This window comes from Natrix helvetica (assembly GCF_964273705.1).
Source record: "Natrix helvetica genome assembly, chromosome: 5".
Classification (NCBI taxonomy): domain Eukaryota; kingdom Metazoa; phylum Chordata; class Lepidosauria; order Squamata; family Natricidae; genus Natrix; species Natrix helvetica.
The window spans coordinates 149294997-149320531 of NC_138551.1; the positions used below are offsets into that span (position 1 = coordinate 149294997).

The 25535-nt window shown below is 47.8% G+C and overlaps 1 protein-coding gene across 5 annotated transcripts in view; it reads right to left on the minus strand.

Annotated features, from left to right (window-relative positions):
* ACAP3 (ArfGAP with coiled-coil, ankyrin repeat and PH domains 3) overlaps positions 1–22293 on the minus strand; it is a 116078-nt gene extending 93785 nt beyond the window's left edge. For all 5 annotated transcript variants that reach the window (XR_014175530.1, XM_081954925.1, XM_081954926.1 and 2 more), the window contains exon 1: positions 22053–22293. Coding sequence is in view for 4 of the 5 variants with exons in the window: in XM_081954925.1 (XP_081811051.1) it covers positions 22053–22099 (47 nt within the window). In the remaining variant the exon portion in view is untranslated. The remainder of the gene's footprint in view (positions 1–22052) is intronic.
* Positions 22294–25535: the final 3242 nt, after the last annotated feature.

Below are 25535 nucleotides of genomic sequence, written 5' to 3' on the forward strand. Positions count from 1 at the left end.
CTCTCTCTCTCATCTGTCTCTCTCATCCATCTATCAGCTATCATCTCCCTCCCTCCCTCTCTCTTTCTATCATCCATCCATCCATCCATATCTATCTATCTATCATCTATCTATCTATCTACCTATCTATCTATCTATCTACATCATATTTCTTCCCTCCCTCTCTCTGTGTCTCTCCCTCTCCCTCCCTCCCTCCCTCTCTCCTCTATCTATCTGTCTGTCTGTCTGCCTACCTGCCTACCTACATATCTATCTAACGATCTATTCATCTATCTATCTCTCTCCCTCTCTCTATCATCTGTCTACCTGCCTACCTGCCTACGTATTATCTATCTATCTGTCTGTCTGCCTGCCTGCCTACCTACATATCTAATTATCTAGCCATCTATCTATCTCTCCCCCCTCTATCATCTATCTACTTGCCTACCTACTTCTGTCTGTCTGTCTGTCTGTCTACATCATATTTCTTCTTCCCTCCCTCTCTCTGTGTCTCTCCCTCTCCCTCCCTCCGTCTCTCCTCTATCTGTTTGTCTGCCTGCCTGCCTGCCTACCTGCCTACCTACGTATCTATCTAACAATCTATTCATCTATCTATCTATCTCCCTCTCTCTATCATCTGTCTACCTGCCTACGTATTATCTATCTATCTGTCTGTCTGCCTGTTTACCTGCCTGCCTACCTACGTATCTATCTATCTAGCCATCTATCTATCTCTCCCCCTTCTCTCTATCATCTATCTACTTGCCTACCTACCTACGTCTGTCTGTCTGTCTGTCTGTCTGTCTATCTATCTATCTATCCATCCATCCATCCATCCATCCATCCATCCATCCATCCATCCATCCATCCATCCATCCATCCATCTATCTATCTATCTATCTATCATATCCCTCTCACTCCATATCTCTCCCTCCCTCTCTCATCTATCTACCTATCTATCTTATCTCTCTCTCACTCCCCCCCTCTATCATTTATCTGCCTGCCTGCCTGCCTGCCTGCCTGTCTGTCATCTCTCTCTCTTCCTCTCTCCCTCTCTCTCTCTCCCCCCACTCCTCTCTCAATGCTGGGCTGCTTAGTGCCGGCTACTGCAATCTAAAACCTAGGTCATTTGTTCCCATTCCCAACAATGCGACCAAAATGCTGAGCAATTAAGATGGGAGTGGGTGGAAAGCCCATGGGGGGGGGGGTGTGAGGGAGCACGGAATGGGGTCTCTACAAAGGGGCAGGCAGGCTGGCTGGCTGGTGCTCTAACCAAGTCTTGCGCGTGTCAGTGCTTTGTCGTGGGTTGTGTCTCTTTTGAGGAACTCTGGCCTTGCAGGTTCTCGGCTTCAAAACAAGAGGAGCTGCTGTGGGAATTCCTGCAAAGGAGAAAACCTTTCCCAGAGGCCATTCCGTCATTCCTGGATTCCAGAGAGCGAAAGCTGTTTGGAAAAACAAGGCTGGTTCCCAAGAGGATGGGCAGCCACCATCACCCCCACCCCACCCCACCCCTCCGCCTGACAGATTGGCGGGGAGACCGTTCCCTACCTGCACCTCCCCTTTTCCATCTCCTGTAATTACATCGGATTTATTCCCTGGGAAATTCAAGGACAGGTCATTGAAAAGAGGAGAAGGGGTGGGATTTCCTTGCGGGTGGAAGAGAAGGGCAAAGAAAGGCCAGGGGGCTGGCCCAGTCTGTATGTGGGTCAAGCCACTCAGCCCCCCCCCTCTCTCTTTTACTCTCCCTCCCCCCCATGTCTCTTTCTTTCTCACTCTTTCTCTCTCTCTTTCTCTCTCTCTTCTCTCGCCCCCCATGCTCTTTCTTTCTTTCTTTCTTTCTTTCTTTCTTTCTTTCTTTCTTTCTTTCTTTCTTTCTCAATCTCTCTCTCTTTCTCAGTCTCTCTCTCTCTGTCTCTTTCTTTCTCAATCTTTCTCTCTCTCTTTCTCTCTCTCTTCTCTCGCCCCCCATGCTCTTTCTTTCTTTCTTTCTTTCTTTCTTTCTTTCTTTCTTTCTTTCTTTCTTTCTTTCTCAATCTCTCTCTTTCTCAGTCTCTCTCTCTCTGTCTCTTTCTTTCTCAATCTTTCTCTCTCTCTTTCTCTCTCTTTCCTTCTCTCGCCCCCCAGTCTCTCTCTCTTTATTTCTCACTCTTTCTCTCTCTCTTTCTCTCTCTCTTCTCTTGCCCCCCACGCTCTTTCTTTCTTTCTTTCTCAATCTCTCTCTCTCTCGTTCTCAGTCTCTCTCTCTCTGTCTCTTTCTTTCTCAATCTTTCTCTCTCTCTTTCTCTCTCTTTCCTTCTCTCGCCCCCCAGTCTCTCTCTCTTTATTTCTCACTCTTTCTCTCTCTCTTTCTCTCTCTTCTCTTGCCCCCCACGCTCTTTCTTTCTTTCTTTCTCAATCTCTCTCTCTCTCGTTCTCAGTCTCTCTCTCTCTGTCTCTTTCTTTCTCAATCTTTCTCTCTCTCTTTCTCTCTCTTTCCTTCTCTCGCCCCCCAGTCTCTCTCTCTTTATTTCTCACTCTTTCTCTCTCTCTTTCTCTCTCTCTTCTCTTGCCCCCCACGCTCTTTCTTTCTTTCTTTCTCAATCTCTCTCTCTCTCGTTCTCAGTCTCTCTCTCTGTCTCTTTCTTTCTCAATCTTTCTCTCTCTCTTTCCTTTTCTCGCCCCCCTCCTTCTGTCTCTTTCTTTCTCAATCTCTCCTTCTCAGTCTCTCTCTGTGTCTCTTTGTCTATCTCTTTTTCTGTCTCTCTGTCTCTCTCAATCTCTCTCTCTTTCTCGGTCTCTCTCTCGCCTTCTCTCTTTCTCTCTCTCTCAATCTCTTTCTCAGTTTCTCTCTCCTTCTGTCTTTCTCTCTCAATCTCTCTTTTTCAATCTCTCTTTTTCAGTCTCTCTCTCCTCTCTGTCTCTTTCTTTCTCTGTCCCTCTCTTTCTCTCTCTCTTTCTCAGTCTCTCTCTCCTTCTCCCTCAATCTCTCTTTCTCAACCTCTCTCTCTCTTCCTCAGTCTCTCTCTCCTTCTGTCTCTGTCTCTCAATCTCTCTTTCTCAATCTTTCTCTCTCTCTTTCTCTCTCCCTCTCCCTCTTTCACTCGAAGACAGGTGATGGAACAGGAAAACCATCCCTCTTTCTTTGCCCATGCACATCAATACAATCATTTTGAAGCCACATCTTCCCACTGCTGGTTTTTTTTTAATTTTAAAACTTCTAATAACCAAAGGATGGATGGAAGGTGGGGGGGGAATCCACCCGCACCCTTGGCCGTTCTCTTCACCATTCAAAGCCGTCATTATGCCCGTTTCATGGCTTCAGATACAAAGCCTCGAGCCTGGAGGCAAACTTCAAAACCAGCCTTGAGAAGACTCAAACCTTTCAAGCCATGCCAAGATTGGCCAAGGCTGAGAAAAATGGGTGTTGGACCGTCCAGGCCAAACAGCAGGAACTTCACACTGAAAGAAAGCAAAATGGCGCGCCTGGGCTTTTATCTCGGCTCATAGGAAGGACTCAAGCTGAAGCTGTTTTCTTTCCCTCGTCTCCAGCCACGGAGGATCTTTTTCGGTGCAGAATAGGTACTGGCACATCGAAAGCAACCTGTTATGACCGGAGGCTGCCTTTGGGTTTGATTCAACCCAAGAACCGGGAATAAATCCTGAGGAAATCTTTTCTAGGGATTTTATCTCACCTACCCAAGCAACAGCTGTAGGAAGTGATAATAAGGTTTTCAAAGCTCGTCCTCTTTGCAAACAATCCCTGCAAAAGAAGTCACCGGAAGAGGGAAACCATTAAGCAGGTAGTCCTCAACGTACGACCACCATTGAGCCCAAAATGTCTGCTGTCAAAGTGAGACGTTTATTAAATGATTTCTGACCCGTTTTATGGCCTCTAGTCCTTCTTTTCATTCAACTAGGCAAAACCCAGTTCCTGCAACCGTTCTCCGTATGTTTTAGCCTCCGGTCCCCTAATCATCCTTGTTGCTCTTCTCTGCACTCTTTCCAGAGTCTCCACATCTTTTTTTCAAATTGTGGCGACCAAAACTGAATGCAGTGACTGCTGTAAGTTGAGGACTCCTCGTACAACAGGTTGCAACTAATCAGAGACATGAAGCTAATGGCTCAAGGATTCAACCGTAGCCCTGGACGGTTGATTGAACAATTCCTGGTGCTTGGCCATCGCCCAAGGCTAAAACTCAAAAGCAAATCTCCAAATTCACAATGATCAGGAAAACGCATAGGTGAAAGTTGGTTGGCCTTAGTTACAACCGGATTACAGACGCTGAGCTGTCCCTCCCTCCCGCCAAACACTCCCCCCCCAGCCCAGTACCCCACCCCCCACCCCCGCGGAGGCCTCAGGCTCCAAATTATAGGTTTTCAGGAATTTTTGGTATATATATTTTTTCGCAAAGGCTCGTTCAGATGCCAACGCGTGGCTAAAAAACACTGCAATAGCACTTATTATTCCGACATTCATCATTAGATGATCCCGGAATAGAAATCACCAATTATCTTAACTGGAGGATTTCTCACCCACATATTTTTATTTTATTTTATTTTATTTTATTTTTTCACGGAAGCAACCTGTATATTTATAACTCCCAGGGTGGCAGCCCAGTTCTGTAATGGGTCCCTCGTTTTTCCCCCCCTTTCAATCTCATCATGTTTCTCTTAATGTCAGAAACGGTCCTTCTGCGAGAGGAAGATCTTAGGCCCTTGGCAGCAAGGTGCCTTCAACCCAACTGGCTACCTCCACCTTCGGATGAGTAGTTAGAATAGAATAACAGAGTTGGAAGGGACCTTGGAGGTCTTCTAGTCCAACCCTCTGCTCAGGCAGGAAAACCTACACTTCAGACAAATGGTTATCCAACATCTTCTTAAAAACTTCCAGTGTTGGAGCATTCACAACTTCTGGAGGCAAGTTGTTCCTCTGGTTAATTGCTCTAACTATCAGGAAATTAATCCTTAGTTCTAAGTCGCTTCTCTCCTTGATTAGTTTCCACCCGTTGCTTCTTGTCCTGCCTTCAGGTGCTTTGGAGAATAGCTTGACTCCCTCTTCTTTGGGGCAACCCCTGAGATATTGGAACAATGCTATCATGTCTCCCCTAGTCCTTCTTTCTATTAAAACTAGACATACCCAGTTCCTGCAACCGTTCTTCATATGTTTTAGCCTCCAGTCCCCTAATCATCTTTCTTGCTCTTCTCTGCACTCTTTCTAGAGTCTCAATATCTTGTTGGTGGTCTCTTGTTTTTTTAAAAACCCAACAGAAACTGCGATGAGTCATCAAGTAAAACCACCAGACAAAGCCAACATAATTGCAGAAGGACCACAAAAAAAAAAAACTTCTTAAATAGATAGGTAAAAATAAAGGTCCTCCTTGCACATATGTGCTAGTCGTTCCCGACTCTAGGGGGCGGTGCTCATCTCCGTTTCAAAGCCAAAGAGCCAGAGCTGTCCGAAGACGTCTCCGTGGTCATGTGGCCAGCATGACTCAACTCCCGAAGGCGCACGGACCGCTGTTCCCTTCCCACCAAAGGGGGTCCCTATTTTTCTACTTGCATTTTTTTACGTGCTTTCGAACTGCTAGGTTGGCAGAAGCTGGGACAAGTCACGGGAGCTCACTCCGTTACGCAGCGCTAGGGATTCGAACCGCCGAACTCCCGACCTTTCCGATCGACAAGGTCGGTGTCTTAGCCACCAAGTCACCGTGTCCCTTTCTTAAATAGGATTAGGTTTCAAATAACACAAAACCTAGGGACTAGGAACTTGAATAGGCAACATTCCAAAAACATACCCTCTAGTCTAGCCAAAGGAATAAGGCATTGCTTGATAAGCCGTATCCCCAAGCAGGCTACTGTTTTGTTTTGTTTTTTTAAAGCCAGAGGAGGTTATTCTTTTTCAGCAAGGCGCTTTGGAAATTATAGTTTAATCCCCGGAGACTCGGCAACTGCACAACTTCGCCCCCCCCTCCCAACCCGACCAGATGATCCAAATCCCAGGGGAGATGATCAGCAAGCCCCCAAAATAATAATAATAATAATAATAATAATAATAATAATAATAAGAAGAAGAAGAAGAAGAAGAAGAAGAAGAAGAAGAAGAAGAAGAAGAAGAAGAAGAAGAAGAAGAAGAAGAAGAAGAAGAAGAAGAAGAAGAAATTTGCGACGGGTGGTGAGAGAGAGGGAGGACGCAAAGCCAAAGAAATTAAAACGGGGATTGGCCAGGGTGAGTGGCAAGAGAGGAGTGAATGGGGGAGCCTCTGCCAAGGGACATTAACGCCCCCCTGCCCCCAGGGCTTCTCGGGGGGTCGTTGCAAACAAGGGGAGCCTTTGAGGACAGTTGTGGTATGCAGAGGACAACCGGAGCGGGTCAACACAACAAAGCACAACCCCGACTTTCCTCTCCTCACTGGCCCCTCTGTCTGGTTCAGTCTGCTTTCGGCTAAATGTGTTTGTCCCCCACCTCGCCCTACCCCACCCCAGCACTGCCACTTGCTGCCAGTCCTCTCTGTGATGCCAGGGCTGTGTCCCGACGGAGGCTTCCCGAGAGCAGGAAGCAAACTCCCGGTTCCCGACAAAAAACCCTTTTTATTAATTTGCTGCAAATTCTGCTCATTCACCTCCAGCAAAGTCTTTCAAGGGAGGATTTACGGTCACGGACCTTATCTCGCTTGGAGAGCTGCCAGGCCGAGATCTGCAGAACTTGGCCCTCGGAGAGTCACGAACCAATGAAGCGAACTAATGGTCTCCTGCAAACTCCACTCCCCTTTCTCTCCTCTTTTATTTCCTCCGGGAGGGGCCATTCATCGTCCACCTGTGGCCTTACTCCCAAGTTGACCCCTGTCCTTTAGCTGTTCCCTTTGTCTGGCCACTCACACTGGGAACAGGCTCCAGCTGTTCTTCTGCCCCACTGATCTCCGACTCCAAAGGCAGCTGATAACTGTCAGACATCCGTGGCCCCCTCTCTGCCTCCGACACAGAGCCCTCGTCCGAGCCTTCCCCAGACCCCAGGACTGGTGGCTGCTTAGCTCCAAAAACTGCCCCCCCCCGACTCTACAGGGCCGTGATCATCTCCTTGCAACAATTCGTTTAGCGACGGTCCGAACTTGCAACACTGAAAAAAAAATGACTTAACGATTGTTTTTCACATTTACGACCGATGCGGCATCTCCGCGGCGTCCCTAGGGCGCGTGGCAAGCAAAGTCAACAGGGAAGTCTCCCGAGTCACTTAACATCCGCCTGAACTAACTTAACAACGGCTGTGATTCCCTGAACAACCGCGGCGAGGGAGCTTGTAAAATGGGGCAAAACTCACCGAGCTGTCTCGCTTAGCGACAGAAATGTGACGCTCAATGGCAGTCATAAATTCGAGGGCTACGTGTACGTCCCACCAGCTACCGAGGTAGCTTTAGTAGCTCAGCCTTCAGTATGCAGGAGGAAGAGGAAGGGATTAGGAGTCAGCCTCTCCTTTCTGGTCAGTCTCTTACAAAAAGGCATTTCATGCGCCCTCAGGATACGGCCATGGTGGAGGAGAGAGCCCACCCCCCACTTCCTGCCGGCCCCGGAGATTCCCAGGGAGAACAAAGCCGATGCTGTGTCTCTTCTGGCGAGAGCAGGGGTCTCCATCCTTGACAACTTTAAGACTTGTGGACTTCAACTCCCAGAGTCCCTCAGCCAGGTCGAAACATGTTTTAAAGACAAAGCAGCTCCCGGCAGCTTCCTCCACCCCCCCCCCACACACACACACCTTTGTCAATGGGCCATTAAGGCCTGAGCCAGTCTACTCTACATAACAAAGATCTACCTACTTCAGGCAGAGCCATAATAGGAATTGCCTAAAGCCTTCTCATTATATCATCCCCCAGCTTTGCTGGCTGAGGAACTCTGGGAGTTGAAGTTCATGAGTCTTAAAGTTGCCAAGGTTAGAGACCCCAAGGACCACCTGGCCCCAAAGCCTGATCAAAGTCGGTAATTGTGAACTATCTTGAAAGATTGTGGGAGAGGAAAGACTTTGCTGGAGAGGAATTCACTGTCAATTAAATAAAAGGGGTTTGTCGGGAGGAGGATTTGCCGTCGTGCTGCTGGGGAAGCCTAGGACAGAACATCTTCCTTCCTTCCTCCTTTCCTTTTCTTCCTTTCTCCCTCCCTTTTCCCTCTTCTCCCTTCTTTCTATTACTTCCTCTCCTTTTCCTATTATTTTCTCTCCTCTCTCTATTCTCTCCTCTCCTCTGTTGCATTATAACAATTACATCAATGCACAAAGTACCGAGAATACTTCTTTCTCTCCTTCCCTCGAAGTTCCTCATTCTTGCCTTTTGATTATTCAGTAGCACCAGACCTGCATCCTTCCTTACATAAACCTTTGGTGAAGGCACGTTATCTCACCGGCCAAGACTGCACAAATCTGTTTAGGCTAAAGCTAACCAGGTGCTTATTTAACAGGTGAGCCATCGTTTCCTCCTGGGGCTGCCACCTCTGGATTCAGACAACACAGTGTCAACCTCTGTTAACTCATCTTCCTTCCTTTGGCGCTGACTTCTTTTCTTTCAACAGACCAGCTTGAAAATGGGATCCAAAACAGGGGAACAAATACAGAGACAGAGACAGACAGAGAAACAGAGAGAGAGAGACAGAGACAGAGAGACAGAGACAGAGAGAGAGGGAGGGAGAGGGAGAGAGAGAGGAGAAGTGGGAGGGAGAGAGAGAAAATAGACACCTTTTGTGCTTATTTTCCCAAGAATTAAATCCATCCAATCAGTTTTGACAGAAAGGGCTTAAAGTTTTGAGCCTGGCTCAATTCCAGAAAAAAAAACTTTTGCAGCGTGGTGGAGAGACTAACTTCCCCCCCCCCCAAAAAAAGTGATGCAATGCGGACAAAGGACGGAAACTTTTTTGCCTACAAACACCTCTAAAATCGAAGCGAAGGATCCAGTCCTCATGACTCAGAATTAAGAACCGATTTAAGTAGGAAGACAGGCAAACTGACCGGGCTCCTTAGGGCCCCAACAGGAAGCAGTTGCTGGAGCTAAGCAGCCCACCAGGAGAAAGAGTTGGCAAAACAGCTCGGTTCAAATTGGATCTGACCGAGAAGGAGGTTCAGCAGAAGCACCTCACTGAGGACTAGGAGCATAAGCTTTCCAAGCAGAGGATCTGCGGGAGTGCAAGGCCAGGGACCAGCGCCTGGAGGCTCAGCGGGCTGAGATGCTCAGCCAGTTCCAGGCCGTGATGCAGTCCCACTGGAACGAGGCCCTCCGGCTCTTCTCCACCAGCGGCTCTTCCCTCCAGCCTTCGCCCAAAGCCCCCCACCAGGAGGCTGAAGCAGACCCCAAGTCGGAATTTCTGCCCCCCTCCAACCCGCACAAAAAGACCCCAAAAGGGGAGACTCTCTGCAGCAACACAAGCCTTCATTGCACGTATCCATCCTAGGGGCCGTAATTTGAGGACCCCTGATTGAGTGCAATATAAAAAATGCAAATAGTTTTTCTGCGGACCACCAAAACTTCCTCGTGGACCACCAGTTGGTGACCACTGATCTATTCCCAAGGTTGCAGTTAGCGGCTTTAGATCAGGGATATCCAACTTTTAACAATTTTAAAACCTGTGAGACTTCAACTCCCAGAATTCCCCCCCCCCCGACACATCTCCCCAGGACCCCGTAAGAGCTAAATTTCAGCATTCTGCATTCTTTCTAGAATGCTTTAAGTCCATGGAATGGGAATCCTTTTTTTTAAATTATTTATTTCATTTGTATCCCACCTTTATTGTTTGTACAAATAACTCAAAGGTGGTGGAATGTATATTCCAATGCGCCTTCCTCCTCCTATTTCCCCCCTTAACAACATCCCTGTGAGGTAGGGTTGGGCTGAGAGAAAGTGACTGGCTGAAAGTCACCCAGCTGGCTTTCATGGCTAAGAAGGGATTGAACTCAGAGACTCTTGCTTTCTAGCCTGGTGTCCTAACCACTAGACCAAACTGGCCTCCACATTGTCTTGGCACGCACCGGAGACAAATTCCTTGTGTGTCCAAGCACACTTGGCCAATAAAGAATATTCTATTCTGCTCTGCTTTGCTCTATTCTATTCTGCTCTATTGTATCTCTGCTCTGCTCTGAATACTGCATTCAGTTTTGGTCACCACGATGTAGATAAGATGTGGAGACTCTAGAAAGAGTGCAGAGAAGAGCAACAAAGAGGATTAGGGGACTGGAGACTAAAACATATGAAGAACAGTTGCAGAAATTGGATTTTGTCTAGTTGAATGAAAAGAAGGACTAAGAGAGACATGATAGCAGTCTTCCAATATCTCAGGGGTTGCCCCAAAGAAGAGGGAGTCAAGCTATTCTCCAAGGCACCTGAGGACAGAACAAGAAGCAATGGGTGGAAACTAATCAAGGAGAGAAGCAACGTAGAACTGAGGAGGAATTTCCTGACCGTGAGAACAATTAATCAGTGGAACAGAAGTTGCCTCCAGAAGTTGTGAATGCCCCAACACTGGAAGTCTTTAAGAAGAGGTTGAATAGCCATCTGTCTGAAATGGTATAGGGTCTCCTGCCTGAGCAGGGGGTTGGACTAGAAGACCTCCAAGGTCCCTTCCGACTCTGCTATTGTATTGTATTGTATTGAAGCGAGTGGTGGCTTGGCGGGATGGGGAACCCGAAGGACAAATCCAGCTTCCCGCGTCCTCTTAAGGTAGAGCTGAGCAGGCATCCCCAATCACAGGTGGCGGTGACTCAGCCGAGCCTCTCCATGGCGGGTGACGTCAGGGCGGTGACTCCTCTGACAGGCGACACCAGGAGCGAGTGCCGATTGGGTGAGGGCGCCCAGCAGAACCGAAGGGGAAAAAATGCACTCCAAACAGGTCTTTCCAGGTAATTAGGTTTGTTTTCCTGAAATCCGACTTGCCTCTACAAAGCCCACATTGCACCAACCAGGCGGAGAAGCTGGGTAGGATGAAGGCAGGTTTACGCCAATTCTTCTCTGGCTTTTTCTTTCTTTTTTTTTTTTTCTAATTACACGGAATTAAATTCACTTTTATACACCTCCCCCCTCCAAAAAAAGGATCAGCTTTTCCTAGCCTGGTTCTCCCAGATCGACAGGACTACAATGCCCATCGCCCTTAAGGACTCGTTCACTCTTCTTCTTCTGTTTTTATCTGTTCTTACCAAGATCTACCCCCAAGGTAGCTGTGCAACCAATGTTTTTATCAACAAAGGTAAAAGTTCCCCTCCCCGGCTTTGTGGGGTGGTGGTGCTCATCTCCGTTTCAAAGCCAAAGAGCCAGCGCTGTCCGAAGACGTCTCCGCGGTCATATGGCCGGCATGACTCAACTCCCAAAGGCGCACGGAACGCTGTTCCCTTCCCACCAAAGGGGGCCCCTATTCTTTTCTACTTACATTGCTTTCGAACTGCTAGGTTGGCAGAAGCTGGGGCAAGTAATGAGAGCACCCTCCGTTATGCGGCGCTGGGGATTCGAACCGCCGAACCGCCGACCTTTCTGATCGACAAGCTCAGCGCCTTAGCACCTGAACTACCATGTCCCTCTTTTACCAACAGCGTGACTTCAGTCCTTATAGGATCTGGGCCTCCCTTCCCTTTGCTAACCCAATCCATTGTTGTTGTTCACATTTTAATACACATTTTGAAAAGCAATTTATAAAAGGAAGAGGATTAGGAGAGGGAAATGAAACCTGGATGCTGGGGGGAAGCCCTGATTTGCAAATATGCCATTATAGGACTGATTTGTTTATCTTCATATTGACCCACTGGCCTTCCCCAGCTGGGTATTTTACAGAGCTCTGCCTCCCACAAATCGCAGCCGGTGAGGGAGGGAGGGAGGGAGGGAGGGAGGGAGGAAGGTAGGTAGGTCATGGAAGAGGAAGGGGAAAGGAAGGAAGGAAGGAGAGGATGTATATATGGATAGACAGGGTGAGAGGGGGAGGGAAGGAGGAGATGGAGAGAGAAGGGAAAGAAGGAAGGAAGGAAGGTCATGGAAGTAGGAGGGGGAAAGAAGGAAGGAAGGAGAGGATGTATGTATGGATAGACAGGGTGGGAGGGAGGGAGGAGATGGAGAGAGAAGGGAAAGAAGGAAGGAAGGTCATAGAAGAGGGAGGGGGAAAGGAAGAAAGGAAGGAGAGGATGTATGTATGGATAGACAGGATGGGAGGGAGGGAGGAAGGAGATGGAGAGAGAAGGGAAGGAAGGAAGGAGAGGGTGTTTGTATGGATAGATATGGAGGGAGGGAGGGAGGGAGGAAGGAAGGAGATGGAGAGGGAAGGGAAGGAAGGAAAGAAGGAGAGAAGGAAGGTCATGGAAGAGGGAGAGGGAAGGAAGGAAGGAGAGGATGCATGTATGGATAGATAGGGAAGTAGGGAGGGAGGAAGGGAGGAGATGAAGAGAGAAGGGAAGGAAGGGAGGAGAAAGGAAGAAGATGTATGTATGGATAGACAGGGTGGAAGGGAGGAAGAAAGGAAGGAAAATGAGAGAAGGAAGGTCATAGAAAAGGGAGAGGGAAGGAAGGAAGGACATGGAAGAGGGAGAGGGAAGGAAGGAAGGAGAGGATGTATGTATGAATAGATAAGAGTGGGAGGGAGGGAGGAAGGAGAGAAGAAGGAAGGTCATGGAAGAGAAGGAAGAGAAGGAAGGAAGGAAGGTAGGTCATAGAAGAGGAAGGGGGAAGGAAGGAAGGAAGGAAGGAGAGGATGTATGTATGGATAGATAGGGTGGGAGGGAGGGAGGGAGGAAGGAAGAAAAAAAAGAAGGAAGGCACCTCTCCTTTCCTCCAGCAGGCAAGCCATCCCCAGAGCAAACCATTCCATTTCTGAGCTCCAATCAAGTCTGTTGGCCTCAGATCTGCCCATCCATTTCCAACCCAAGGAAAAGATCAGAGGAAACCAGGACCAGATTCAACAGGGAGGAACCCGGTGAAGGAGGAGGAGTAGCATTGCTGCCAAAACTGCTGGACCAAGAGAGAGGACAAGAAAGGGTCCCAAAAAATCCGCTTCCCGCTCTACCAAAAAAGTTAAATTAAAAAAAAAAGCCCTGCCGGAAGCCCATTTTCAAAACGATGCTTTAAGGAAGCGAAGCGTCAGTCCGGCACCCGGGAAAAGCGAAAGCATTTTCATTGGGGCTCCCGTCGAGCCCGTTCTGGGAATTCTGCAAACACATTTCCGAATAAAATCCAACTATTGCGGATACGGCTTTTTCCAAAGTAAGAGATCGGCCCAAAGAATTGCAAATAATATAGAGAGAAACCAGAAATTATGCAAAAAAAAAAAAAAAAGCCTGTTTTTTAAAAAAAAAAATTCCAAAAGGAGGCTATTTTGCAAGCTGCTGGCAGTTTCACCCTCCACGAATGCTTAAATTGAGCCTCTGCTCCAAAACCTTTTCTCAGACCCAGGAAGCAAATCATGACAGCTAGTCCTCGACTTACATCCGTCCTGCTTAGCGATCGTTCAAAGTTACAAGGGCCCTGGAAAAAAAAGGAAGGGCGTTTTTTTTTCTTTTTTCTTCTCTCCATGGCAACCTCTCCATGGTCAGCTGATCCGAATTCAGATGCTTGGCAACTGACTCGTACTTATGACGGCTGCAGCGTCCCAGGGTCATGTGATCACCTTTGGTGACCTACGGACAGCCAAAGTCCACAGGGAAGCCCGATTAGCTTAACGACCGCGTAGCTAACTTAAGAACGGTGGTGATTCACTTAACAAATGTGGCAAGAAAGGTCGTGAAATGGGACAAAATTCACTTGATATACGCCTCTCGCTTAAGCAACAGATATTTTGGGCCTCAATTGTGGTCATAAGTCAAGGACTTCCTACTGTATATTACATTACTAGCTGGATACCCGTGCTCCTCTACGAAACTATGAGATCGGGCTTGATAAATTGACACTTATTGCTTGAAAATTAATGAGTAGTTACATCGGCCTCTCCTCTCCCCTTCTCTCCCTCAGACTTGCCCCATTGATCCTCTCCTATCCCCTTCTCTCCCTCAGTTTAACTCCTTAGCATCAGAGTGTTTTTCAGGTGGGGAGGGGGAGTAGAATGTCTAAACTCCAAGCCCAAAGGCCAGATGAGTCACGTCCTGGCTACGCCCATGCCCAAGTGGCAGTTGGAACAGAGTTATTTTCAAGTGGGGAGGGGGAGTAGAACATCTAACTCCTTAGCATCAGAGTGTGTTAATAATAATAGAAGGAATACTAATGATCTGATGGTCATTTAAAAAAAAATCCTTCCTTAGCGAGCACCTAGAAGCCAAGAAGAACCTACGTGCCAAATTTCAAGTTTGTAGGTTTTACGGTTCTGGAGATTTCGTGATGACGTGCGAGTGGTATTTCGCTTTTATAGAGAGGGAGATTTCTACTTCAAAATGGATACACTCCCTTCCCAAGCTGTGTTTCCATAGGACCGCTAACAAAACAGCCAATGTCTAAGTTTGGAAAGCTTTTTCAAGCACAATACATTTAAAACAACTTTCCAACAGACCAAATGATCCATAAACTGTAACAACCCCATTATCCCTTGGACAACTCACAAACCCGGCAAGAAATGACCCATCTCACTCACACACACTCATTCATTCTATTGAAATGTATCATCGGTGCGTTGAAACTTGGAAAAAGCAGAGTATCACTAAAACATGTTTTCTTTCAGTTTTCCGGTGACTCCCCCAGTGGTGGTTGTTTTTTTTTTTTAAAAAAGAATCAACCACAAGTATTCCACATTTTTTAAAAAGAGGGGAAAAAAGATAACTATCCACTCTCCCATCGTTGGATAAGTTTAAGAAACAACCAGTGGTGGGTTTCAGCCGGTACGGCCTGGTACGGCCATTCAGGTAGTAGCCGGGAGCAGAAGCTACCTTACCGGTACGGTGACTTGTTTCGCCCACCTGCCCGCCCGCGTTCCATAGCTGCTTATAACGCAACCGGCCAATTGTGCATGCCTGCACAGCGACTAGGACGCCCGGCCACTTGTACCTGTTGCGACGGGATCCGGAACCCACCACTGGAAACAACGATCTTAACCACATTTTCCCCTGATCTGATCCAAAAGCTGCAATCCGAAGGTTGAAAGATCCACAAATTTTGAACCAAGAAAACTGATTTCCATTCTTGGACCATGCAGGCAAACCATTACACTAATAAATATTAAGTCTCCTTTTGAGCCGAGTTTAATTCTTGGTGACTTTATGGACACCTGACCCTCGATTTTTCTCTTTTTTTTAATCCATTTTTTTAAAAATTTTAATACAAATTATACCTACTGTATTATAGGAACAAAGAATTGTCCGGGTATTTCTTTTATATCCTTTTATTTACATCGTCCTTTTTACATCATAGTTTTGTTTCCACTTTCAGCCAAATTATTCTCTTCCGTTATTTTTCATCTTTATAGTTATTTTTTTCTTAATACATAAACAGTATCTTCAATTGCCCCTTCAAAGTTACCACCAATTTTTCATTTCTTATTTTCTCCATTGGTATATTTTGCTATAAACAGCATACATCCTCTGATTCAATTTAAGCATGTAGAGCATTTCTTTCCATTTTTTTCTACAATTAACGATATTACTATCGTTTCTTTATTTCTTAATTAATTACATAACATAACATAATTACATAATTACATAACAATAACAATCTTACTACTATTCTCTTTAGTCTACCAATGTAACTCTTTTACACCTTCTTCCTCTTTTAACCATGTTCTCTTGGGCTCTCAAAAATCCCAATTGTAATTCTTTTCTCTCTATTTTTCTTGACCGTGTTGTGTTAAGCCATTTCCTGCTGCCTTTTTTTTTTAGGATGTCTTCTCAACTTCCGTGCCAATCGGACTGCCCTGAGCTTTCCTGTTGATCTCCCACCCAGTTTCTAAAGCAGCCCCCAACCATGCTATGCGTTTTAAACTCAGAGATGTAGAATAGAGTAGAGTAGAGTAGAGTAGAGTAGGATAGAGTAGAATATTGAAATGAATAATAGAATAGAATAGAATAGAGTAGCGGAAGGGACCTTGGAGGTCTTCTAGTCCAACCCCCTGCCTAGGCAGGAAACCCTACACCACTTCAGACAAATGGCTATCCAACATCTTCTTAAAGACTTCCAGTGTTGGAGCATTCACAACTTCTGGAGGCAACTTCTGTTCCACTGATTCATTGTTCTGTCGGGAAATTTCTCCTTAGTTCTAGGTTGCTTCTCTCCTTGATTAGTTTCCACCCATTGCTTCTTGTCCTGCCCTCAGGTGCTTTGGAGAATAGCTTGACTCCCTCTTCTTTGGGGCAGCCCCTGAGATATTGGAACAATGCTATCATGTCTCCCCTGGTCCTTCTTTTCATTAAGCTAGACAAAACCCAGTTCCTGCAACCGTTCTTCATATGTTTTAGCCTCCAGTCCCCTAATCCTCTTTGTTGCTCTTCTCTGCACTCTTTCTAGAGTCTCCACATCTTTTTTATATCGTGGCGACCAAAACTGAATGCCATATTCCAAGTGTGGCATTACCAAGGCCTTATAAAGTGGTATTAACCCTTCATGTGATCTTGATTCTATCCCTCTGTTGATGCAGCCTAGAACTGGGTTGGCTTTTTTGGCAGCTGCTGCCCACGGCTGGCTCCTATTTAAACGGTTGTCCACTAGGACTCCAAGATCCCTTTCACAGTTACTACTATTGAGCAAGGTACCAATTAACAAGATGATTGTGAAGAGCTCAGCACAAACTATAGGTAGTTGCCCCCACACCAGAGAGCCTGGGATTTTCAAAAGAGCACAATCCCACAAAGATGGCGAGCCCCCTCGGCAATGCGTTAAAACACACACATACACCAAAGCCCCCTACGCTCCACCTCCGAGTCCCACCACAAAGAGTGACGGCCACAGGGGGAGGCCATCTAATCGGTGAGGTCATTTGGCCCAAGGCCAAGGATGCATTTCCAGCCCACCCACACCCCTCTCCTCTACACAACAGAACTGAAACACAACCGGTGGTCTGGCAGGCTAGATTGTCGAAGGTCACAAAGGGAAGGGGGCAAAGGTCAAAACTCCACCCAAATGTCCCCCTCCTCCCCATCTCACACCGACTCTTGCGTAGATCTCCACACTTCAAACGAGCCACGCGTGCAAAAGCGACTTGACGCAGGGGCATCTCTCCAATCTCCCGTCTCGTTCTTGCATTCTTATTTTACATACGCTCCGACCCCCTGATTTGCCCTCGCCTTTCTTGTTCTATACGGGGGCACGCTTTTCTCTGAACGTCTCGGGACCCCTTCGCTTCGCCTCCCGTCGCAAAACCACGCAGCCAAGCTAGCAACGTGCAAGGGTCAAGGTAGAACAGCATCTCTGGTTTCCGAGTAGGTCAGCTGCCAAAAAAACCCCAGCCGGGGCACTTCCTTTCCCAAGCATAGGGAAGGCAGGGGAGGGGGGCTTAAAGCAAAATCCACAAGCTTTAGCAAATCAACTCCCCCAGCCCTGCTCCCTCCAAGAAGCCGAGGGAGGATTCCCACCCTCCCTCTGAAAGCTCTAGATTTCATCGGTTGCCAACGACATCTCTAACTTACATCAAGAGCGCCAAGATGCCTCGGTAATCCCGACGGAATGCAGTTTTCCCAATCCAGGCCTATTTTTTATTTCTTATTTTGTTCCTGTTCTTGGATGCTTGTGAAGTGCACTTCTCAAACCGATATTCAAAGAACTGAACATCAAGGGGAAAAGAAGAAGTACTGTGTTTCCCAAAAATAAGACCGGGTCTTATATTAATTTTTGCTCCAAAAGATACATTAGGACTTATATTCTGGTTAGGTCTTATTTTCAGGGGAATACGGTACTAAATGCATCCGTCTGGCTACAATCTTAACTGGGGCTTATTTGGGGGGTAGCACTTATATTATGAGCATCCTAAAATATCATGCTATGTCCTATTTTCCAGTTAGGTCTTACTTTCAGGGTAATATGGTACTAAATGCGTCCGTCTGGCTGACAAATCTTAACTGTGGCTTACTTTTGGGGTAGGGCTTATATTACAAGCATCCTGAAAAATCATGCTAGGGCTTATATTCTGGTTAGGTCTTATTTTCGGGGAAACAGGGTAACAATGCACAACTACATCTAATAACCAGGAAGGAAAACCACACCGCACCGGTTGTGTCAAGTTAGTTTCCATGCAGTCTAGCAAATACGTTTGTCTTCTGTCCATTTCCTGGTCTCGTTCAGAAACTCCCAATCCCTCAAAAGTATAATGCAGGTTTTTCTAGGCGAGCCCTCCCACCATGTTGGCTTGCTGTTCCAAGCCAACAGAGCCAAACAGGAGGCTCCAAGCCACTCAAATATACCTCCGTCACAGAGACACCGAGTCCCTTCAGGGAGAGGGAGCGGTTTATAAATTTAAATAAAGTTAAAGTTAAAGGTGACAAACCACAATTGTCTTGTGGAGGAAACGCATATATCCACCCCTACAACAAGGTCACACTGCAAAGGCCATCTTCAACAATTTCGTTTCGTGAAAGGACCCTGGCAGTTTGGATATATGTCTCCAGGTATCCCAGCCCACCCACAGCGAGTGGAACAGTTCGGGACACGTGGAAGTACGCAAAATAAATTCGGCATTGAAAAAGTGGCATTGGATCACAAGAATAAAAACCCACAAGAATCAAACCACCCTCTTCCTTCTGTGTACTCCCATGGTCAGGTGTGGCTGGGAAGGCCGGCCACACCTGAAGAGAAAGAAAGGGGACACCTCCAAATTCTGGGGATCCAAAGTACCATGGACAGCGACAGTCAGAGACAAGTTGTCCTTAAATAAAGACTCCCTGGAGAAGAGCCTCATGCTGGGAACGATGGAGGGCAAAAGAAGAAGGGGACGGCAGAGAATGAGGTGGCTGGGTGGAGTCACCAAAGCAGTCGGCATGAGCTTCAATGGACTCCGGAGGATGGTAGAAGAAAGGAAGGCCTGGAGGGACATTGTCCACGGAGTCTAAATGGATCGGAGAAAGGGGACGGCAGAGAAGGAGGTGGCTGGATGGAGTCACCGAAGCAATTGACGTGAGCTTCAATGGACTCTGGAGGATGGTAGAGGACAGGAAGGCCTGGAGGGATGTTGTCCACGGAGTCGCAATGGGTCAGAGACGACTTCGCGACTAACAACAAAAATCCAGGACAGGGGTGGGCAACTACGGACCCTTTACAAAATGTGGACTTCAACTTCCAGAATTCCTGAGTGGCTCATCAGGATTGGCTGGCTCGGGATTCTGGGAGTTGAAGTCCAACGGTGGACTTCAAGAGGCCGCCGTTGCCCATCCCTGTTCTAGAAACTCATATCAGTTTGGGCTGGTGATGCCCGCGGAGGATGTACGAGGGGGGAAATATATATATATATCTGTTTCCCACTGTTGAAAGAACGTAGGCAATGGACAGAACGAAGAAGAGAGCAAAGCTCTGGAATTAGAGCGTTCAAATCTTCCTTTAATCCGGTACCTTTTCAAGGTAACTAAAGCAAGCGCCCAAGCGCCTAAACCCCGAATAAGCAAATGCCGCTTCCAGTGCTTAATATTTAATCTTAATCCCGGAGGATCGCAGGGAAGGAAAATTCGATCCAGATGGCAGGGCCCCGAAGCGAAAATATATATATATAAATTGCCTTTTTTTAAAAAAAAAAAAACCACCTTGCACCAAAACAGGGATGCAAAAAAACATAAAAACCCTGCCATCCCGAGAGGCCAGCAAAAGAAAGAAAAGAGGAAACTAGCTTTCCGCTGCCATCTAAGAGCCATCTGGACAGCAGCAGCCCAAGCTCCGGTAGCCCTCGGCCCATGCTCAGAGACTACACGCCACTTGTTTCCCTGCTGCGTTTCGGGTTCTCGGAGGAAATTAACAGGTGTGGGTGTGTATGTGGGTTTGTGGGTGTAGGAAGTGGGGGAGAGAAAGGAACAGCAAATTGCAGCTCTCGTATGACCCAGTGGCCTCAAAAAGGGGTGGCTCAGGGTCAGACTCCCACCCCTCACTTTTATCCTCTTACTCCGCTGTCTCTTTCTCCAGGCCTCTAATTCCTTTCTGGGAATGCTTTCAGGTTGACAAGGGGAAGAGGCGTCATGCTTCAATCAATACCTAATAAATAATAGATAGCAATACAGTACAGATCCTCTCCCGCGCACACTCATTAGCACACTCACACGTCCGTCAGCAAGTGTTTCACACTCACACACACACACACACACAGAGAGCTCCCTTCCAGCTTGGGGAACAGCGCTGGCTCCCCCTTCCCTCTGCCGCCCTGCCCTTCGGACATATTTTTAGCCAGCACATCCCAGGCCTGTCCATGGAGTAGACCATGTGCATCACGATGGCAGGCAGCCCTCTCTGTAGCCCCCTCCCAGCCTCCACCCTTCTAGCACACCCGTGCGAGCGCATGGCCACAGACGACCTTGATGTGACCAAGGGTGGGGAGGGGGAGATTGCAGCAGTTCCTTCCTTCCTTTCCTCCTTCCTTCCCTCCCTTTCTCCCTCCCTCCTTCCTTCCCTCCCTCCCTCTTTCCTTCCTTCCTTCCTTCCTTTCCTTCTTTCTCCTTCCTTCCCTCCCTCCCTCCTTCCTTCCATCCTTCCCTCCCTCCATCTTTCCTTCCTTCCTTTCCTTCCCTTTCTCCTTCCTTCCTTCCCTCCCTCCTTCCTTTACTCCCTCTGTCTTTCCTTCCTTTCCTTCCTTTCCTCCCTCCCTCCTTCCCTTCCTGCCTCCTTCCTTCCTTCCTCCCATCTTTCCTCCCCTTCCTCCCTGCTTCCTCCTTCCCTCCCTCCATCTTTCCTACCTTCCTTCCTTCCATCTTTCATTCCTTCCTTCCTTCCTTTCCTCCCTCTGTCTTTCCTTCTTTCCTTCCATCCCTTCCTCCCTCCTTCCTTCCCTTCATCCTTCCTTCCTTCCCTCCTTCCTTCCTCCCCTTCCTCCCTGCTTCCTTCCTTCCCTCCCTCCATCTTTCCTACCTTCCTTCCTTCCATCTTTCCTTCCTTCCTTCTTTCCCTCCCTCTGTCTTTCCTTCCTTCCTTCTTTCCTTCCTTCCTTCCATCCCTCCCTCCCTCCTTCCTTCCTTCCTTTCCTCCTTCCTTCCTTTTCTTCCTGAATGCTAAGTCACCCTCACCACCACCGGAGGTCTCCGGGCAGAGCATCAAAACCCACCTGCAACTAAGGGGTGTCGATTCCCAAGCTTCTCCCCCCCCCTCCCGTTATTCTCACACACAGAAAGACACACCACACACTGGACAGGGGCCAACTTGGCTTTTGAGGGATGCTTCTGCGCCACCCATTTCCCCCTCCATAGCTCCTCTCATTTGTTCTCACCCCACCAGACAAGGGAGCTGGTCGGCTGCAGAGAGAGACACGGAGCAGGCCCCTGGTCCACCATACTCCATCCATCTGGCAAGTGGAGCTACAGCCTAACAGGCGTGTGCATGCCATTCTCTCTCTCCCCCAGCAAAGTCAATGGAACCAAGCTCTCGCAGGCCAGCAGCCCCCAGCTCCCCCTGCAAATAAAAAGCGCCAGCCAGGTGACTAGATCTCATGAGGCACACACACAAGGTCCTTCCCCAGGGGAAATCAACCCTATTGGAAGGAAGGCTTCTTCACAGGTTGTGTGTCTTAACTACTCTCTGCCTCTCTTCTCTTCCTTTCCCCTCCCGATGAAGTGGGGGGGGGAGGCGGGAAGCAACGCTAAAGGATGCCTTCTCTATCCCCCCCACCCTCAAACCCACGCAGGTTTAGGGGTCGCCAAAGGGGGAGAGAGAGATTTACACCATCCCCATTTCTCCTCCTCCTCCTCCTCGCGTTGCTAACACAGCCAGATCGTCCGAACCTGTAACAATAGGCGAGCGCCTTGCGGATTGCGAGTGTGTGTCTGTGTGTGTGGGTTGCGTTGCGCGTGTAACCCGCAGATCTTTCCACCTTCCCTGTCTCTCCCCCTCCCCACTCCCCCGGGCAACCTTGCCAACGCCCCCCTCCCCAAAAATAACCCCTCCAGCCCCAACCCCGGGGATGCAGGCGAGAAAAACGCCCGGATTTGCAAAAGGATGGGGAGGGGGAGATGGATGGATGGATGGAAAGGACGCCCCCCCCCAACACTCCCCTCTTACCGGAATCGGGGCGAATCCTTAATGCACTCCTCGAATTCCACCGTCATCTTGGCCGTCGGGGAGAAGGGAAGAGAGGGATGGGGAGGGGGGGATAAAGGGGGGAAAAGACCCAGCGAGAAGCCGCTCACAAGCCGGGCAGGGGCATCTCCCAGCCGCGCGCGCCCCAAAAAGAGCAGCGAGTGAGCCTGTAAGCAACAACCCGTCCGGGGACGCCCTGCGCAACGCGCACGCCTGGCCGCCTGGAAGAAAGGCGGAGAAGAGGGGGAGAGGGAGAGAGAAAGAGAGGCAGGCAGGCAGGCTGCGGCTCCGAGCTGTCAGCAGCCCAGGGAGCGTCGGCCAACTCCGGCCCCGGCGAGGCGCTGCAGCGACGCCCAAGCCCGCCTTGCGCAGCTCCCAGCCCTCCCTGAAGGCGGGGTGGGGGGGGTGGGGAGGGTCTGTGTGTGGGGGGGGGACGAGGTCTTATCCAGCCCCCTTCCCCCCGCGGCCCCCGTTTGGCGGGGCTGCTGCTTCTTCACCTGGAGCCGATCCGGGTTGCAAACCTCTCCATCGCCTCTAGAGGGCAGCCAGGAAGGGGCTGGTCCTGTCCTTGAACCTGGGGAGGAAGGACAGTCGGTCCAAAGAAAAAGAGGTTGAGGCTTTTGGGGACGGGGGGGGGGGGAGTGCAAAGAAGCGCAACTAAAAGGATTGAATATAGAAAAACAGAATGGAATGGAATGGAATGGAATGGGATGGAATAGAATAGAATGGAATAGAATGGAATAGAATGGAATAGAATGGAATAAAATGGAATAGAATGGAATAGAATAGAATAGAGAATGGAATGGAATGGAATAGAATGGAATAGAATGGAATAGAGAATGGAATAGAATGGAATGGAATGGAATAGAATACAATAGAGAATGGAATGGAATGGAATAGAATAGAGAATGGAATAGAATGGAATGGAATGGAATAGAATAGAGAATGGAATAGAATGGAATGGAATGGAATAGAATAGAATAGAATAGAATAGAGAATGGAATGGAATGGAATAGAATAGAGAATGGAATGGAATGGAATAGAATAGAGAATGGAATGGAATGGAATAGAATAGAGAATGGAATAGAATGGAATAGAATAGAATAGAGAATGGAATGGAATTGAATAGAGAATGGAATAGAATGGAATAGAATGGTATGGAATAGAATAGAATAGAATAGAATAGAGAGTGGAATGGAATAGAATAGAATAGAGAATGGAATGGAATAGAATAGAGAATAGAATAGAATAGAATAGAATAGAGAATGGAATAGAATGGAATGGAATAGAATATAATAGAATAGGGAAGGGAAGGGAATAGAATATCAAGAGTTGGAAGGGACCTTGGAGGTCTTCTAGTTCAACCCCCCTGCCTAGGCAGGAAACCCTATACCGTTTCAGAGAGATGGCTCTCCAACATCATCTTAAAGACTTCCAGTGTTGGGGCATTCACAACCTCTGGAGGCAACTTCTGTTCCACTGATTAATTGTTCTCACTGTCAGGAAATTTCTCCTCAGTTCTAAGTTGCTTCCCTCCTTGATTAGTTTCCACCCATTGCTTCTTGTCCTGCCCTCAGGTGCTTTGGAGAATAGTTTGACTCCCTCTTCTTTGGGGCAGCCCCTGAGATATTGGAAGATTGTTCCCATGTCACCCCTAGTTCAGGGCCTGGAGGCTAAAGCGTATGAATTTGGGTTAGGCCAATCTAGAGAAAGGAAGAATTAGGGGGGACATGATAGCAGTCTTCCGGTATTTGAGGGGCTGCCCCAAAGAGGAGGAGGTCAACTTATTTTCCAAAACACCAGAAGGCAAGACAAGAAACGGATGGAAACTAATCAAGGAAAGAAGCAACCTGGAATTAAGGAGAAACTTCCTAACAGTGGGGGCAATTAATCAGTGGAACAGCTTGCCTCCAGAAGTTGTGAGTGGTTCTTCCCTGGAGGTTTTTAAGAAGAGACTGGACAGTCACTTGTCTGAAATGGTACTAATAGGGTACTCTGCTTCTGCAGGGAGTTGGACTAGAAGACCTCCAAGGTCCCTTTCCATCTCTGTTAGTCTGTTTTTCTCCAAAGCGCCTGAGGGTAGGACAAGAAGCAACGGATGGAAACTAACCAAGGAGAGAAGCAATCTAGAACCAAGGAGAAACTTCCTAACCATAAGGGCAATTAACCAGTGGAACAGCTTGCCACCAGAGCTCGCGGGTGCTCCATCATTGAAGGTTTTTAAGAAGAGACTGGTCAACCACATGTTTGAAATGGTATAGGCACTTCTTTTTGAGCAGGGGGCTGGACTAGAAGACCTCCAAGGTCCCTTCCAGCTCTATTCTGATTCTGAAATGGGGAACAGACTGGGATTTGTGGGGGGGGGCGCATTTTACCTATCTGAGCCACTCTGGGTAAGCTAGCATCTTTGCTGACCCGCAGGTTTAAAGGTCAACTTTCCAATCAACCACAAGCTTAGCACAACAGACTAACATTTGTGGTTAGGTGAAGTTTTAGACTGACATTTGAATCCAAGTAGTTCTCAACTTACAACCCTTCACTTAGTAACCGTATAAAGCTACAACCACACTGAAAAAGTGAACTAGGGCTGTTTTTCACCCTTCCAACCATTGCAAGCATCCCCACGGGCACGTCAGTAACTGATTCGTATTTATGACGGTCGCAGTGTCCCTGGGTCACGTGAATACTTTTGGCCACCTTCTGACCAGCTGGCGATTCACTTAACAATTGTGTTACTGACTGAGTAACGGCAGTGATTCGCTTAACAACGGTGGCCAGAACGGTTGTAAAAAAATGGGCCCAAATTTACTTAACGAAAATCTCACTCGGCGACAGAAAGTTTGGGCTCTGCTGCCGTCGTAAGTCGAGGACTACCTGTAGATGGACCAGAGGCCAATTGCTTAGTTTACCTCCCGGGATTCCTTAGGTGACATACTGTCCGGAAGGGAACCTTTTCCCTTGGATAAACACGGAAATAAATCAGCAAAAGGCAGTTGTGTGACAGCTGAAAATTAATTTTTGCGTCTCCTCTCCGGAGCTCATCCAGGGAGTAAAAGTCCATTGACGCCTATATGGGCTTTGCAGATTCAGAAACTTTCCCAGGCATTAGTTTGGCCTAAGCCCAGCAAAGGCCCCGAGATCTAGCCCAAACAAAGCGTTTGGGACAAGATACAAAGCCCAAATTCTGTCCTCCAAATTCCTTTACAATGTCTTGACTGCTCTGTTTTAAAAAAAAAAACTAGGCGTTTCCCATACGCATGGACGGAGGCTCTTTCCAACGTTTGCCGATTTGTAATGTGCAGCTGGAAAACAGCCGTGCAAGGGACAAGCTGCTGATTTTATCATGTGCTTTTTTTGGCAGGAATTCGTTCACAAACCCCCCCCCCCCAAAATAATAAAGAATAGGCGCTGCATTAAAGTATTAGGCAATCCGTCCCATTTGAATTTTCAGAGATCTGCTGTTAA